This window comes from Cantharellus anzutake, assembly GCF_015039405.1.
Source record: "Cantharellus anzutake strain C23 chromosome Unknown EI90scaffold_4, whole genome shotgun sequence".
Classification (NCBI taxonomy): domain Eukaryota; kingdom Fungi; phylum Basidiomycota; class Agaricomycetes; order Cantharellales; family Hydnaceae; genus Cantharellus; species Cantharellus anzutake.
This window is the reverse complement of record NW_024066954.1, coordinates 1,855,164-1,867,242: the sequence shown is the minus strand read 5'-3', so window position 1 is coordinate 1,867,242 and position 12,079 is coordinate 1,855,164. Positions and strand designations below refer to the sequence as shown.

The window sequence follows — 12,079 nt, the reverse complement described above, 5'->3', positions numbered from 1 at the left end:
GAATTTGGACATGACCCTCGCTTTCATTTTCCCACTCAGGTCCGCCAACAGCTGTAACATCTTGTACTAAGGAGAGACCGAGAATCGCGCTGACAAGTTCAGTTTTAGTCATGATGCGATGTGTCCAGTTGATCGGGGATGAACCGCATCAACAAAACACTCCGAACAATACGTTTGAAGTTTGAACTTGGACGGTCCTACTACTTTACCGTTCACCGTCACCATCGGTCGCGGTGTATGGCAAGTACTTATGAGCCTGGCCCTTTCACCTCATGCCGAGTCCATCCGCTCTTCCACCTCGACAAGTTTGACGTAATAGGTACACTCACAAGTGGTGCTTATCAAGATGTTTACTCTCCACCGCCGATCCGCACGCTGTCCTATCTCTTCTCTCCCCAACGAATTGTTGTATGAGATAGCAACATATCTTCCAATTCGCCATAGTACCAAAGACTTCGTCAACGACAACCGGGATGTGGCAGCCTTTTCGATGCTGTCTGGCAGAATGCGAAGCGTTGCCCTCCCACTACTCTTCCATGAGATTTCCATCACATCCGAATCTCAACTTGAGGCTCTTTCCAAAGTTCCAGAAGATTTATTGGGTGAAGTCCGGTGAGTACCCTTTGCTTTCTGTGGCGCATCCCAAATATCTTATCAGAATCTCTGTGCCAGGGCACTCAACATCTTCATGGACCCAGAGTTCATCGATTCCTGGAAAATTCCCTCTTTATCATACGCTTTGATTCATATTCTATCACAAACGCCCGCCCTTCACGCACTCCGTGTTCTCGTGGCAGAACTGACTGGCCAGTCCTCCGCCTGGAGCCGCTTTTCCTTGGTCGGACACGAGGCCTCCCGATCGGCCGTGCCGTTCACCAGGCGGTTACAGCACTTCCTCGATTCAGTCTTCCTGACCTGCGCATTCTGAAGTTGACGCTCTGGACGATATCGAGCCTCTCGTCTTGCTCGCTCCAAATCTCGAGATCCTTCGCATGAACAAATCTTCTGGATATGAGGCTGATGCGAACACCCATCTAGTCAAGTCCTTGGCAAATCTGCCGAACATTCGTGAACTTGCATATTCGCCCGAGTCCCTGAGGATGAACGAGGAGACTGGTGTTCAAGCAGAGTTGGAGGGATTGGAAGTGGAGGATGCGGACGGTAGTACGAAGAAAGATGATGGGAGTGTTGGGCTTATTCACGCTATTGCCTTGGCCGCACCTTCCCTGGAAACGCTCAACTTGCAGACTCGCTGGTATGGGGAGGATATACGCTTTCCTGAATCGTCCGAGCCGATCTCCGCAGATGCTTTGAAGGAAGCTCTTGAGGTTCTTCCGAGGCTTAAGAGCATTGCTCTGCCTTCGACTGTCTCGTCGGTCCATGATCACAAGATCTCAATACGTCACCTTCCAATAGCACCTCCGTCGCCGCCTCACTCTCTAATACCATCGCGTTGGAACACGCTATCGCTACTGAACTCGGGAGCGCCAACCTCAATCTTGAATTAATCTCATTTATCAGACCCGTCTCATCTTCCAACTCTCCTTTCCCTCCACTCACACTCTGTCACCTACACCATCTCTTCCACTCCCGAGCGCACTATCTTCATGGGTCACAATTCTACTCCCATCATTCGCCCAGTGTAACTGAAGTAGACGGGATGTCTCTGTCAAGTCAGCGGAGGATGATCAAGTTGATGCACGGACGAAAACAGTCAAGGGCATTTCATTGGAGAGGGTGTGGCATCAGCTCATCGATGAGAGGCAGGTTGCCATGACCGCCATCATCGCTGGAGCTAGCGCATTTGCTGTATCCGGAGCGGGGAGATTCATTGCTTCCCAATAAATATTGGGGAGATGGGAATGTTGCATAACTTAATGATTAAATTATTATTATTTTTTGACATAACACATTGTAGCTGCCTCGAGTGAGAATGGGAGAGAGTTCAAAAAAGGACGTGGCTTCATAGTTGATACGGAAGTGTTCTAATCTATGAGATTCGCAAGGTCCGCATTGTATTACTTCTGCAAGGAGATACGATTAGCGGTTGGACTAGAAAAAAAGAGAAGGAAATGGCGGAATGGAAGGATCAGTGATAATTGCCAATAGTTTGTCGTCTTAGAAGACTCCGTACAGGTCTGTTTTTTTCTTCATATTGCGGAGGATTGGGAGAAGGGGAGGAAATGCTGGGCGGTTAGACATACCTTCCTGACACAAAAAGACCCAAGGAACTAGGCTACTTTTGTTATGAGGGTTCCCCTCAAACTGGATGGCCGAGCTTGCAGCACCTTCGGTACTGCGCTGCAAGCCCAGCCCAGCACGCTCACACCGCTGCGAGGGAGAGAAACTTCGGTATTTACCGGTCGGATCCAAATTCAGGTCGCGTCCTCTGACTCAACCGACACTGCAGGGATGACGGGAAACCAAGGACATACTACTGGAACAAGACCTAGCGAGCGCACGATTCTTATGTACTTCCTCTGGCCAGGTGACTCAATGCCCCAAGGTATGGAAGTGTTGAATGGATTGCTGATTTATTTGAATTGAAGTGAGCACTATTTAAGAAATCGAGGAATGGGACTTGTGTCTTATTTTTATCCATTCATCACACCGGTGATCTTCTTGACCGCTCCCGCTCCTTTACTGTGAGTTGTCACTCACGGCGTAATAAGTAACTCGTTTGTCCTTGACGTAAAATGTTTGCACATCATTTGATCTGATATTACCTCACCCTGATTCAGTATAAAATCCAGTCTGCATTCGTTCTCAAGTTTCACTCCTCCCCCTCTGCGCGTACCACCTGCCAACATGATAGCGTTCATTTGCTCGTTCCTCGTCGCGTTCTTGCCTTTGCTGGCCTCCGCTACCCTCACTATTACTCGGCCCACTGCTGATGGTTGGAAAGGGAACACGACCGTCACGGTTGCTTGGTTTGTGCTATCCATCGTTCTCGTGTTTGTTTTCATCTGAACTCGCTTATTTTTCGTTCTACTCAGGAACTTTAATGCCACTGATTCTACGTAGGTGCTGTTTACCAATACGCCGATTGAGTTTGTGAAGGACATGGCACTTTTTTTGACAGGTTCTCTATCGAGCTCGGAAACCCCAATATCCACTCAGGTCTACTCGCGCAAGGCCCCATTGCTGTCCAAAACAATGTTCAACCAAACCTTGGTTCTGTTTCATTCGAGCTCCCTGACCTTCCCCCAGGGAACGGCTACTTTGTGCGTGTGACGTTTGTCATGTCGATCGGGTAACTAACCAGCGGACCAACAGGTTCAGTTCGTGAACGTTGCCAATGTCAACCAGGTCTACGCTACATCTGTTTCGTTCCCCATCACGGACAACCCCATTACTACGACCACGACTTCGACGACTTCCTCACGGTTCTCGACCATCGGGTCCAACGTGACGTCTGGTTCGCCGACGGGAACTGCTAGTTCCACTAGCATCTCTCAGACGAGTTTAGTTTTGAGTTCCACTACAACTGCTAGCTCGGCGACGAGTACCACCAAATCTGGCGGTGCAATGGCCTCCTTCGGGTTCAATTTGAGCGGAATGATATTTGTTACATTCGTTGTTGTTGGAGCGGCCTTCGGGGGAGCGTTGTGATCCATTTGTTTGGGGTTCTTTGTCTTGATGTTGTTGAAATGTGGCCCGGCGATTCTCGCAATAACCTCCGTTGAATTATTCGTCATAGCTTGTTACTTTCTTTTCCTCTTACATTCCACATCACCTACAGGGATCCCTTTCAACTGCATTTCCATCATTCACGGACTCCTTTCCATACCTCTGGCATCATCACCTTTGATCTTGGACTTTTTTTTTCTCTACTTTTCGCCGTTTCCCCCGTTCCAATTAATGGATTCACTTGTTGGTGTTCGTGGTTGGCCTTCGTTCGAGGACCCTTCGTATTGAAGGGGAACTAGCTAAACTGGCTGTCTTCACTTCGAGAATGAGTAAATGTTCGGTTCCGATCGTGGGAATATTTTTGTTGCTTCTACTCTCAAATGGCTGTGTCCATGCAAGTTCTCAGCTTGTCGCAAGCGCAATTAGCATAGTTTGTCCTTCTCCAACATGTTTAGTAACTTAACGCACCACGAAAAACAGGCGTTCTTCTCCTTACTGGATGAGTAGGTTTGAATTTCAATGTTATTGGGGCGTTTAGTCGTCCAAGCCTCGCCTTTGCTCATTTGGTGTTATCAGATACTTCGAATCTCGTCCGCATCTCCTCGGAACAGGGGATAAGGCCCTTGAAAATGCTGCGGCTGCGGCTGCTCCTGCAGTATCTGCTGTGACAAAGGCTGTTGCGAGGAATCCACAAGCAGCAAGTTCGTTAGTAAATGCTGGCGTGAGATCCTTCAATCAGAATCGTGAGCAGGGGCCGAAGGATGGCAGAGTGAGTGGTTCCCTACACTCTCTCACATTTCAGTAGCCGATTTATCGATCGATCCGACCCTGATCTGGTAGACGGATTCCAACAACGAAGCCCACACCAATTCCAATTCCAATTCCAATGCGCCTTCATGGGGCATAGGGCGCGTGGCAGCGGCGGCCTCCAATTTTACAGGGAAGGGGTTCAATCCTTTTCACCCTTCTGCCTCGCAGTCACAACAATCCACAACCTCTTCTGATGCACAGTCGATAACTCCCAAACCACCCGTTGCCCCTCCAAGACTGAACGTGCCACCGCCACCGACATCTGCTCATCCAAGGCTGCTCATGCTGTTCCTTCGCCTAATTTTGCGTCTAGACCTGGAGGGGGACCTCCGGCTGCCGACGCGACTTCCTCGGCTTCCTCTAATGGGAGGCCGGGCGTCGGTGGCCTTGTAACTAAGAAGGTTGGCCCCCGTTGAATCTGACCATCCTCATGCTCGTGTGACCTCTAACGATGAATCTCTACTTCTTCCTACGCCATACATAGGCCATCGGAGACGTGAACACATCGTCTACTGGAGCAATATTTGCTTCTGCTCTTCCAAAGAAGCTCTTTGGGAGTCCTGAGCCTCGACCGAGTGCCACGATATCTCCTGCGTTTCCGAAGAAGTTGGGCAGCTCGATGTATCCACCTCCGCCTGCAAGGAAGTTACGCCCGATCAGGCCCCTGAACCTGAAGAGGAGCAGGAAGAGGAAGAAGGTGAATGGGCTAAAGCATTGTATGATTATGCTTCAGATGTAGGGCTACGTCATCCTTACCTGGTTTTATAAGTACGGTGACTAACTTGATTATGGCGGATTACAGGACGTTGGGGATTTAAGCTTGAAGGAAGGACAACGTGTCAAGGTGCTTGAACATACATCTGAAGACTGGTGGAAGGGTGAAGCTGATGGGAAGCGAGGCATTTTCCCGGCTTCTTATGTCCAAATTGTCTGAGTTTGCTTGTTATTGGGGCTTTTCGATGCCGGATGGACAGAACGCTGCATTGTATCAATATGGAAAGTACAGATTATCTTAATACATTTGTACGTGGAACATTGTGACAGATCACAACCCATGCACGTCGGCAGCAATCGATACCAATAAGATAAATGTAACAACTTCGTAAGAGTATTTAGGCATACTTCTTGAGAAGACTTTCTCCGAGACCTACAGGGGGAGGGATGACTTGTTCACCCAGAGGAGTGGTGTAACAGTTGCTCAAGCCGCCATCAACCAGGAAGTCCGTGCCCTGGAAGCACGTATTTCAGGTTCGTTGACTGAGCTAAGGGTTTCTGGGTGGACTCACAGTGACGTATGAACTATCATCAGATGCCACTAAACACAGGACAGATGAACCCGGTTCAAGGTGGGGGAATAGAGATGAATGCGAGTACACGTACGAAATAGGGCTGCACGAGCTTGTTCAATGGCTTCACCGAAACGACCTAGTGGCAGGTGAACTAGGCGACGTTCTCGCTTCTCAGGAGTGTTCAGGTAATCCATAAGAAGGGCTGAGGGACAAAACATTTCATAAGCAGCGATTTAGCTTGGATGGATTCCGGGTATTCATACGTGTCTTGAGAGATCCAGGACAGAGAGCGTTAGCACGGATTCCTTCTCTAGCATGTGTCATTGCGAGTTCACGAGTCATAGCAAGAACTGCGCCTTTGGAGGCGGTGTCTGAGAAGACTTCATGAGTCCTTGGCCTGGAATGGTGTGACCTGTCTATCAGCTTACAAGCAAGTTGGGGGGTGCCGGCTCCCACGATGGCAACGAAGCTCGCAACGTTGATGATACTGCCACCGGTTTGTAGGCCTCGCTCCGGATCGAACTTGTTATTACGCATAGCAAGTATGGCGTACTTGCTCCCATACCAGACGCCCTTAACATTGATGTTCATCGTCAAATCCCTGTGGCGTCCTCCTCTTTGGCCAGGTTATCAGGCACTGGACAAGAAATTGGCTCACCATATTCTATCCTCGGTATTGAGGGCAGTGTCATCCGCTGGATGCATGATCCCTTGAGTGGCGATTTAGGCGGTAGTTTTGATACTTGGGATCGAAACAACGAACCTGCATTGTTAAACTTGCAAGTCTGAGATTTTGGTTATTCAGGCGACGATCACCGTACATACCATCACGTCCAGACGTCCGAATTTCTCGATGGCGAGATCCACCGTGGCCTTCACCTCTGCCTCGGCAGATACATCGGTTTTGATAGCAATAGCCTTTACGCCAAGCTGACCCCCGTACTCTTTCTCGATGATGGACGCTACTTTCTCCACCGCAACGATGTTGATGTCAGCCAAGACAAGATTAGCGCCCTCGGAGGCAAAAAGGAGTGAAGACTCGAGACCGATCCCGCTAGGAAGGACATGAAGACTCAGATCACGTCGATTACCGCTTCTAAACTCGTACCTCCCCGCACCGGTAATGATTGCGACCTAAACGTTGAGATCGGCGTTACTGGGAGGTTCACGGAGGGTTATTTTGACTTCTCCACCTTGTGTTGAAGCCTTCCAGGCATATTACTGGACAGGGCGAGGATGAATGCTGATAGTGGGATGAATGGTATCCTTCGGAAGCAAGCGACGCGCGGTAAATTTTGATTCCAACGCGACGCGCATTTTTGCGGTTTCGGTACCGCACAATCACTTAACTTCCTTTAATAATGGCACCAAGAACGAGGCGAAGCGCTCGCTCAACGTCGTCTCCGGACACTGCCCTCTCGGTTAGTGCAACCGGTGCTGGCACACCTGCGTTGCTGGGGTCAGCGACGCCCACAAAGTCATCTCCAGGCACGACACCAGGGTTTGAGAGTGAGCGCCCAAAGCGCCAAACTCGTGGAAGGTCTGCGCAAGTGGTAGAAAGAGGGAAATTATGACATCTGACGAAGAGTTGGACTTGGTTGGGCGGAAGGTCAAAGCGCGGACCAGAGGCGAGTATTGATGCGCTTGTTGTACGTTATGCGTTACTGACCATAAGTATATGAAGCCCCAAAGCGTCGTCTCACGGGGAATAATGCATATATTGAGCTGTTGTCTCAGCCTACTACACTGAGGGATCTAGCCTTGGGCGGGTGCGGCTTTTTAGTCTCTTAATCAGTATTACTATGTTCATGCTTTCCCTTCAGCGTACTGTGACCCGTTCGATATCTAGTCGAACAAGTACTCCCCGAGTAGCCCCTGAGTCAGACAGTGATGAAGAATCCCTATCAGACGATTCCCAATTCGAGTCCAGCGGTTCAGACTTCGTGGACGACGAAGAAATACAACTTGAGCTTCCCAGTGTGTCTCGGAAGCCCAGGACGAGAAAGAGGGTTGCTTCAATGGTCGACTCTTCTGATTTGGACGATGACTCTGACCCGGGCACTCCCCTCATCTTGGGTGCTGCTGCCAATGACGAAGAGGAAGAAGAGGACTTACGGATAGCAATCAAGGCTTCATTGAAAGGGCCTGAGGCACACACCGCTATTGGATCGGGTGCCGGACCATCAGTTCATCGGTTAACTGCTGCTGCTCTTCGTGCAGCTGCTGCGTTGAAGAGAGCGAAGGGGACGAATGTTATTGATGATTCTGCTGCTTGGCACATGGACGATGAATCCGCCTCCGCTAGCTTTTCGGACGCCTCCGCCGGTTACGCTGGCGGTAGAAAACCCAAAAAAGGGAAAGGTAAAGCTAAAACGGGAGGTCAGTCTAAGACGATGACCCTCAAGGAGATGAGGCGGCTTCGTAGAGAACAGCGCATGGCTAGAGTTCCGCCTCACAGGCAGGAGGAAAGACGTCTACGTGAACAATTGGGCCGGAAACTCACATGGGTAACTTCACCCTGCTTTAGATGATCGGGGTTATTGACTTCTAGATACCTGTTAGTCGGAGAAAACAACTATTGGGTTGTTTCAGTATCATCCCGAGCTTCGGACTGTATGGGGCGATTTAGAGGCTGATGTACCCGTTGTTACCCCTCAGCGTGCCCCTCAGCCAGGAGGTTTCAAGGCCACTTTGCTTCCGTTCCAGCAGGTATGATACTCTTTGTAAATTTCGTGACAGACTGGTACAGACCTCGCTTTAGGAAAGTCTATATTGGATGAGGCAACAAGAGCAAGGTGTTTGGAAGGGTGGGATACTTGCGGTGCGTCCTTACTTTCTTACCAACATCAGCGTTGAAATTGATGGGTAACACTCCAGGACGAGATGGGGTATTGTTTGACTTCAATGCATAAATTCCATTTTCTAATGTGGCACTCTGTGCAGAATGGGAAAGACAATCCAGATGTTATCCCTGCTCTTTACGGACCGTCGGAAGCCAAATTTGATTGTGGCTCCGACAGTCGCTATTATGCAATGGAAAAACGAGATTGAAGCCCATACTACCGGATTCGAGGTACGATGATCCTGCGAGCCTGATTCGTCTGCCTACCATATTTACTCGATCAAGGTTTCTCTGTGGCATGGGCATGCTCGTGCAAGGGATATCTCCGATTTAAGGAAATTTGATATTGTGCTGACGACAGTAAGCCTGGCTCTGCTGCTTTTCGTGTGACAATACTAATTCTTATCCTAGTACGCTGTCCTTGAATCTTCCTTCCGAAAGCAGGAGGCCGGCTTCAAGCGGAAAGGTGCAATCGTGAAAGAGCAGTCCCCCATTCACGCCATTAAATGGCAGCGTATCATTGTAGGTCTCCCGCCGTTCGTTTTCGTGCTGTGGTTGAAAGCTGTCGCACTAGCTTGACGAGGCTCACAATATCAAGGAGAGATCCACGAACACTGCCAAAGGAGCTTTTGAGCTGGTGTTCGTGTCAATCATCTTGGATACTGTGTGATGTTGTTGATGCGTCTTACAGGGGGAAATATAGATGGTGTCTGTCAGGCACTCCCCTCCAAAACCGTGTTGGCGAGCTCTACAGTCTGATCCGGTAAGATTATTTTCTCATACCTGAGCTCTTGGCTGAGTGAGGGCTGTTGATCAGTTTCCTGGGAGGCGATCCGTTTGCGTATTACTTCTGTTCGTATTTGTGGTGTTTGTGTTCGCCGGCATCTGATCCGACAGTGTAGGCAAGCTATGTTCATGCAAATCTTTGCACTGGAAGTTTACCGACAGGCGAGGCTGTGATGGTAAGTGCTTCCTTGAGCCCAGATGGCCATCCTAACTGCTTCGCTAGATTGCGGGCATACCCCTATGAATGTGAAATGAGAATTGCTCGTATAGTTTATTCAGGAAAGCTGACAATGGATTGCTAGCATACATGTTACTGGAATAACGAGATTTTGACCCCTATTCAGAAGGTGCGTTTTTTCTTATCCAAGCCGCATAAATTGCGAGAACCAACTTGCTTTCGCAGCATGGAATGAGAGATGAAGGGAAAACGGCGTTCAGAAAGCTCAGGATACTCCTTGATCGCATGATGTTACGGTATGTCCACATTTGTACGCCTATTTGCCAAACTCATAAGACGCGTCCAGCCGCACCAAAGTTGAGCGTGCAGATGACCTCGGACTCCCGCCCCGCACGGTCATCGTTCGCCGAGACTTCTTCAGTATGGAAGAGAAGGAGTTGTATCTCTCATTATTCTCAGATGCCAAGCGTCAATACTCGTGAGATACTTAGGTATCATGGGATAGATCTAGCATTAAATTTCACCCTCCTAGTACGTATGTGGACGAAGGAACGGTGCTTAACAGTGGGTGTTATAACTATCTGAATTCCGTGTTTTCCCCTTGATCATGTCTTTCTGCTTAGATTACAGCAATATATTCAGCTTGTAATACCATCTCATAAGTATGCTGGTTTATCTGCTCACCCTTATTTATCCACAGACTCACTCGCATGAGGCAAATGGCGTGCCATGTGAGTTCCACCCTCCGCACCCTGGCCGGATGCTTATCTTCGTGCTGCTCCTATAGCCGGATCTTGTACTGAAAAGCAGGCGCAATATTGAAATTTCTGGAGAGATTGAGGAAGCTACAATTTGTCGTCTTTGCCATGACATTGCGGAGGATGCGATTAAGTCAACGTGCCATCACGTTTTCGACCGTGCCTGTGTAACGCAGTACATAGAAGCGAGCGTGCAGGGGAATGTGGGTCTACTTGCTGTATTATGCTCCTTCTGATTTGCACTGATCTGTTCCGTCAGCCCGATTGCCCAGTTTGTCATTCGCCACTCAGCATTGATCTTGAAGCACCGGCAATTGAACAAGATGAAGAAATTGCCTTGAAAGCGCGTCAAGGAATACTTGGGCGACTAGATCATAATGTGTGGCGCTCTAGCACCAAGATTGAAGCACTTGTCGAGGAACTCGACAAATTAAGGCATCAAGACTCTACCACGAAGAGCATCGTTTTCAGCCAGTTTGTCAACTTCTTAGATTTGATTGCATGGAGGCTGCAGAAAGCCGGCTTTAGGGTGAGTTATCTCGCTGACCTTGGGATAGTCAAGATGCCGCCAACTCCACCTCGAAGATCTGCAGATTGGAGGGAACAATGTCCCCACAGGCTCGCGATGCGACTATCAAGCACTTCAGTAAGATTCTTGACCTTGCTTATCGCTAGTGCACTGAGTCTCACATGCGCAGTGAATAACGTGGAAGTTACCATTTTCCTAGTTTCTCTGAAGGCCGGCGGTGTCGCACTCAACTTGACAGAGGCATCAAGGGTATATTTGATGGACAGCTGGTAGGTATTTCGCTATTCTCATATATCAATATCAAGGCTTATCTTAACGTCTCTGATAGGTGGAATCCAGCGGTTGAGTACCGTACGCGAATTTTTTCCAAGCTGGATAGGAGCGTGTGCTGAATCACATTTCCTTCAGAGGCCATGGACCGTATTCACCGTCTCGGTCAGCATCGTCCTGTGCATGCGATAAAGCTTGTTGTAGAGGATAGCATCGAGAGTCGTATCGTCCAGGTTAGAGACTCTCGTCGGCAACCTTAATTTCCCCTATATGTTAATCCCCGGCTTTCGTTCCACTAGTTACAAGAGAAGAAGAACGCCATGATTCATGCGACACTTTCGACTGACGAGAGCGCTATGGGTCGCCTTACCGAGGAAGATTTGGGTATGTTTTGGGTGAATGTTCAACAGTTAAAGCTCTTAACAACCTCTTCTGCAGGTTTCCTTTTCCGTCTCTAGAGCTCTGCACTTATTGACTGCATTTGTCACCCTCTTCCGTGCTATCTCACCTTTATGTCTGGCTTAGGTGTTTGTGTAATTGCCTCAGCATCGTACTCCTGCTTCGTTCCTTGATCGAGCATGCTTTCTAGCGCAATAAGTTACGTTGTGCATTTGGCGGCCGCCGTCTCTGCGAACGCACCTAATGGAACAACTACCCACGATGAAATTGGACCATTTCGGTTATTGTCTCCATCCTAACAGTCCCAATTGACAATTTTGTGCCTTGAGGCTGAAGTACACTGAAATGCATCATATACATATATGGCATCTGAGCTTTGCTATGACCACTATCAGGTGGTATCAGGTGCTTCCATCAATCGGATTGCCAACCTGAATTAACCAACCAGCGCAGGAGGATGTCAACATCCTAAATCGGGCGATTGAACACCGGATTGGCCAGGCACCGTCACATATAACATGGGTGAGACGCCACAGGGGCATGTACAGAAAACGTGTGCGGTCAGGGGCTTCACAAGATGTTTTCGTT

At 49.0% G+C, this 12,079-nt stretch overlaps 5 protein-coding genes across 5 annotated transcripts; 4 read left to right on the top strand and 1 right to left on the bottom strand.

The window, feature by feature from the left end:
- The first annotated feature begins 26 nt into the window (after positions 1 to 26).
- Positions 27 to 1,937, top strand: EI90DRAFT_3034707 (uncharacterized protein). Its single transcript, XM_039058558.1, has 7 exons — positions 27 to 612; positions 673 to 838; positions 880 to 904; positions 931 to 1,372; positions 1,417 to 1,525; positions 1,596 to 1,640; positions 1,675 to 1,937. Exons 1-7 carry the CDS (start codon positions 347 to 349, stop codon positions 1,843 to 1,845), a joined length of 1,224 nt encoding a protein of 407 aa, XP_038922577.1. The 5' UTR covers positions 27 to 346; the 3' UTR covers positions 1,846 to 1,937.
- Positions 1,938 to 2,808: 871 nt separating this feature from the next.
- On the top strand, positions 2,809 to 3,949 carry EI90DRAFT_3285699 (uncharacterized protein; the record flags this gene model as incomplete). Its single annotated transcript, XM_039066980.1, has 4 exons — positions 2,809 to 2,930; positions 2,997 to 3,020; positions 3,083 to 3,224; positions 3,277 to 3,949. 4 exons carry the CDS (start codon positions 2,809 to 2,811, stop codon positions 3,610 to 3,612), a joined length of 624 nt encoding a protein of 207 aa, XP_038922576.1. The 3' UTR covers positions 3,613 to 3,949.
- Positions 3,950 to 4,077: 128 nt separating this feature from the next.
- Positions 4,078 to 5,374, top strand: EI90DRAFT_3150676 (uncharacterized protein; the record flags this gene model as incomplete). The annotated part of the gene is made up of 6 exons (XM_039065677.1): positions 4,078 to 4,133; positions 4,207 to 4,399; positions 4,471 to 4,662; positions 4,716 to 4,841; positions 4,925 to 5,137; positions 5,243 to 5,374. The coding sequence occupies 6 exons, from the start codon at positions 4,078 to 4,080 to the stop codon at positions 5,372 to 5,374; spliced, it is 912 nt and encodes a 303-aa protein (XP_038922575.1).
- A 23-nt stretch (positions 5,375 to 5,397) lies between these two features.
- On the bottom strand, positions 5,398 to 6,946 carry EI90DRAFT_2989416 (uncharacterized protein; the record flags this gene model as incomplete). Its single annotated transcript, XM_039056068.1, has 10 exons — positions 5,398 to 5,669; positions 5,727 to 5,755; positions 5,821 to 5,931; positions 5,993 to 6,100; positions 6,158 to 6,330; positions 6,388 to 6,439; positions 6,493 to 6,505; positions 6,555 to 6,783; positions 6,838 to 6,863; positions 6,923 to 6,946. 10 exons carry the CDS (start codon positions 6,944 to 6,946, stop codon positions 5,553 to 5,555), a joined length of 882 nt encoding a protein of 293 aa, XP_038922574.1. The 3' UTR covers positions 5,398 to 5,552.
- A 1,218-nt stretch (positions 6,947 to 8,164) lies between these two features.
- EI90DRAFT_2965995 (SNF2 family N-terminal domain-containing protein) lies at positions 8,165 to 11,860 on the top strand (the record flags this gene model as incomplete). The annotated part of the gene is made up of 26 exons (XM_039055551.1): positions 8,165 to 8,236; positions 8,292 to 8,438; positions 8,491 to 8,550; positions 8,607 to 8,617; positions 8,673 to 8,802; positions 8,857 to 8,931; positions 8,983 to 9,093; positions 9,146 to 9,210; positions 9,263 to 9,334; positions 9,389 to 9,423; positions 9,474 to 9,533; positions 9,581 to 9,603; positions 9,660 to 9,704; positions 9,761 to 9,831; positions 9,882 to 10,013; positions 10,068 to 10,099; positions 10,159 to 10,180; positions 10,236 to 10,266; positions 10,323 to 10,496; positions 10,553 to 10,822; positions 10,879 to 10,939; positions 10,992 to 11,091; positions 11,151 to 11,173; positions 11,231 to 11,325; positions 11,392 to 11,476; positions 11,531 to 11,860. The coding sequence occupies 26 exons, from the start codon at positions 8,165 to 8,167 to the stop codon at positions 11,548 to 11,550; spliced, it is 2,022 nt and encodes a 673-aa protein (XP_038922573.1). The 3' UTR covers positions 11,551 to 11,860.
- Positions 11,861 to 12,079: the final 219 nt, after the last annotated feature.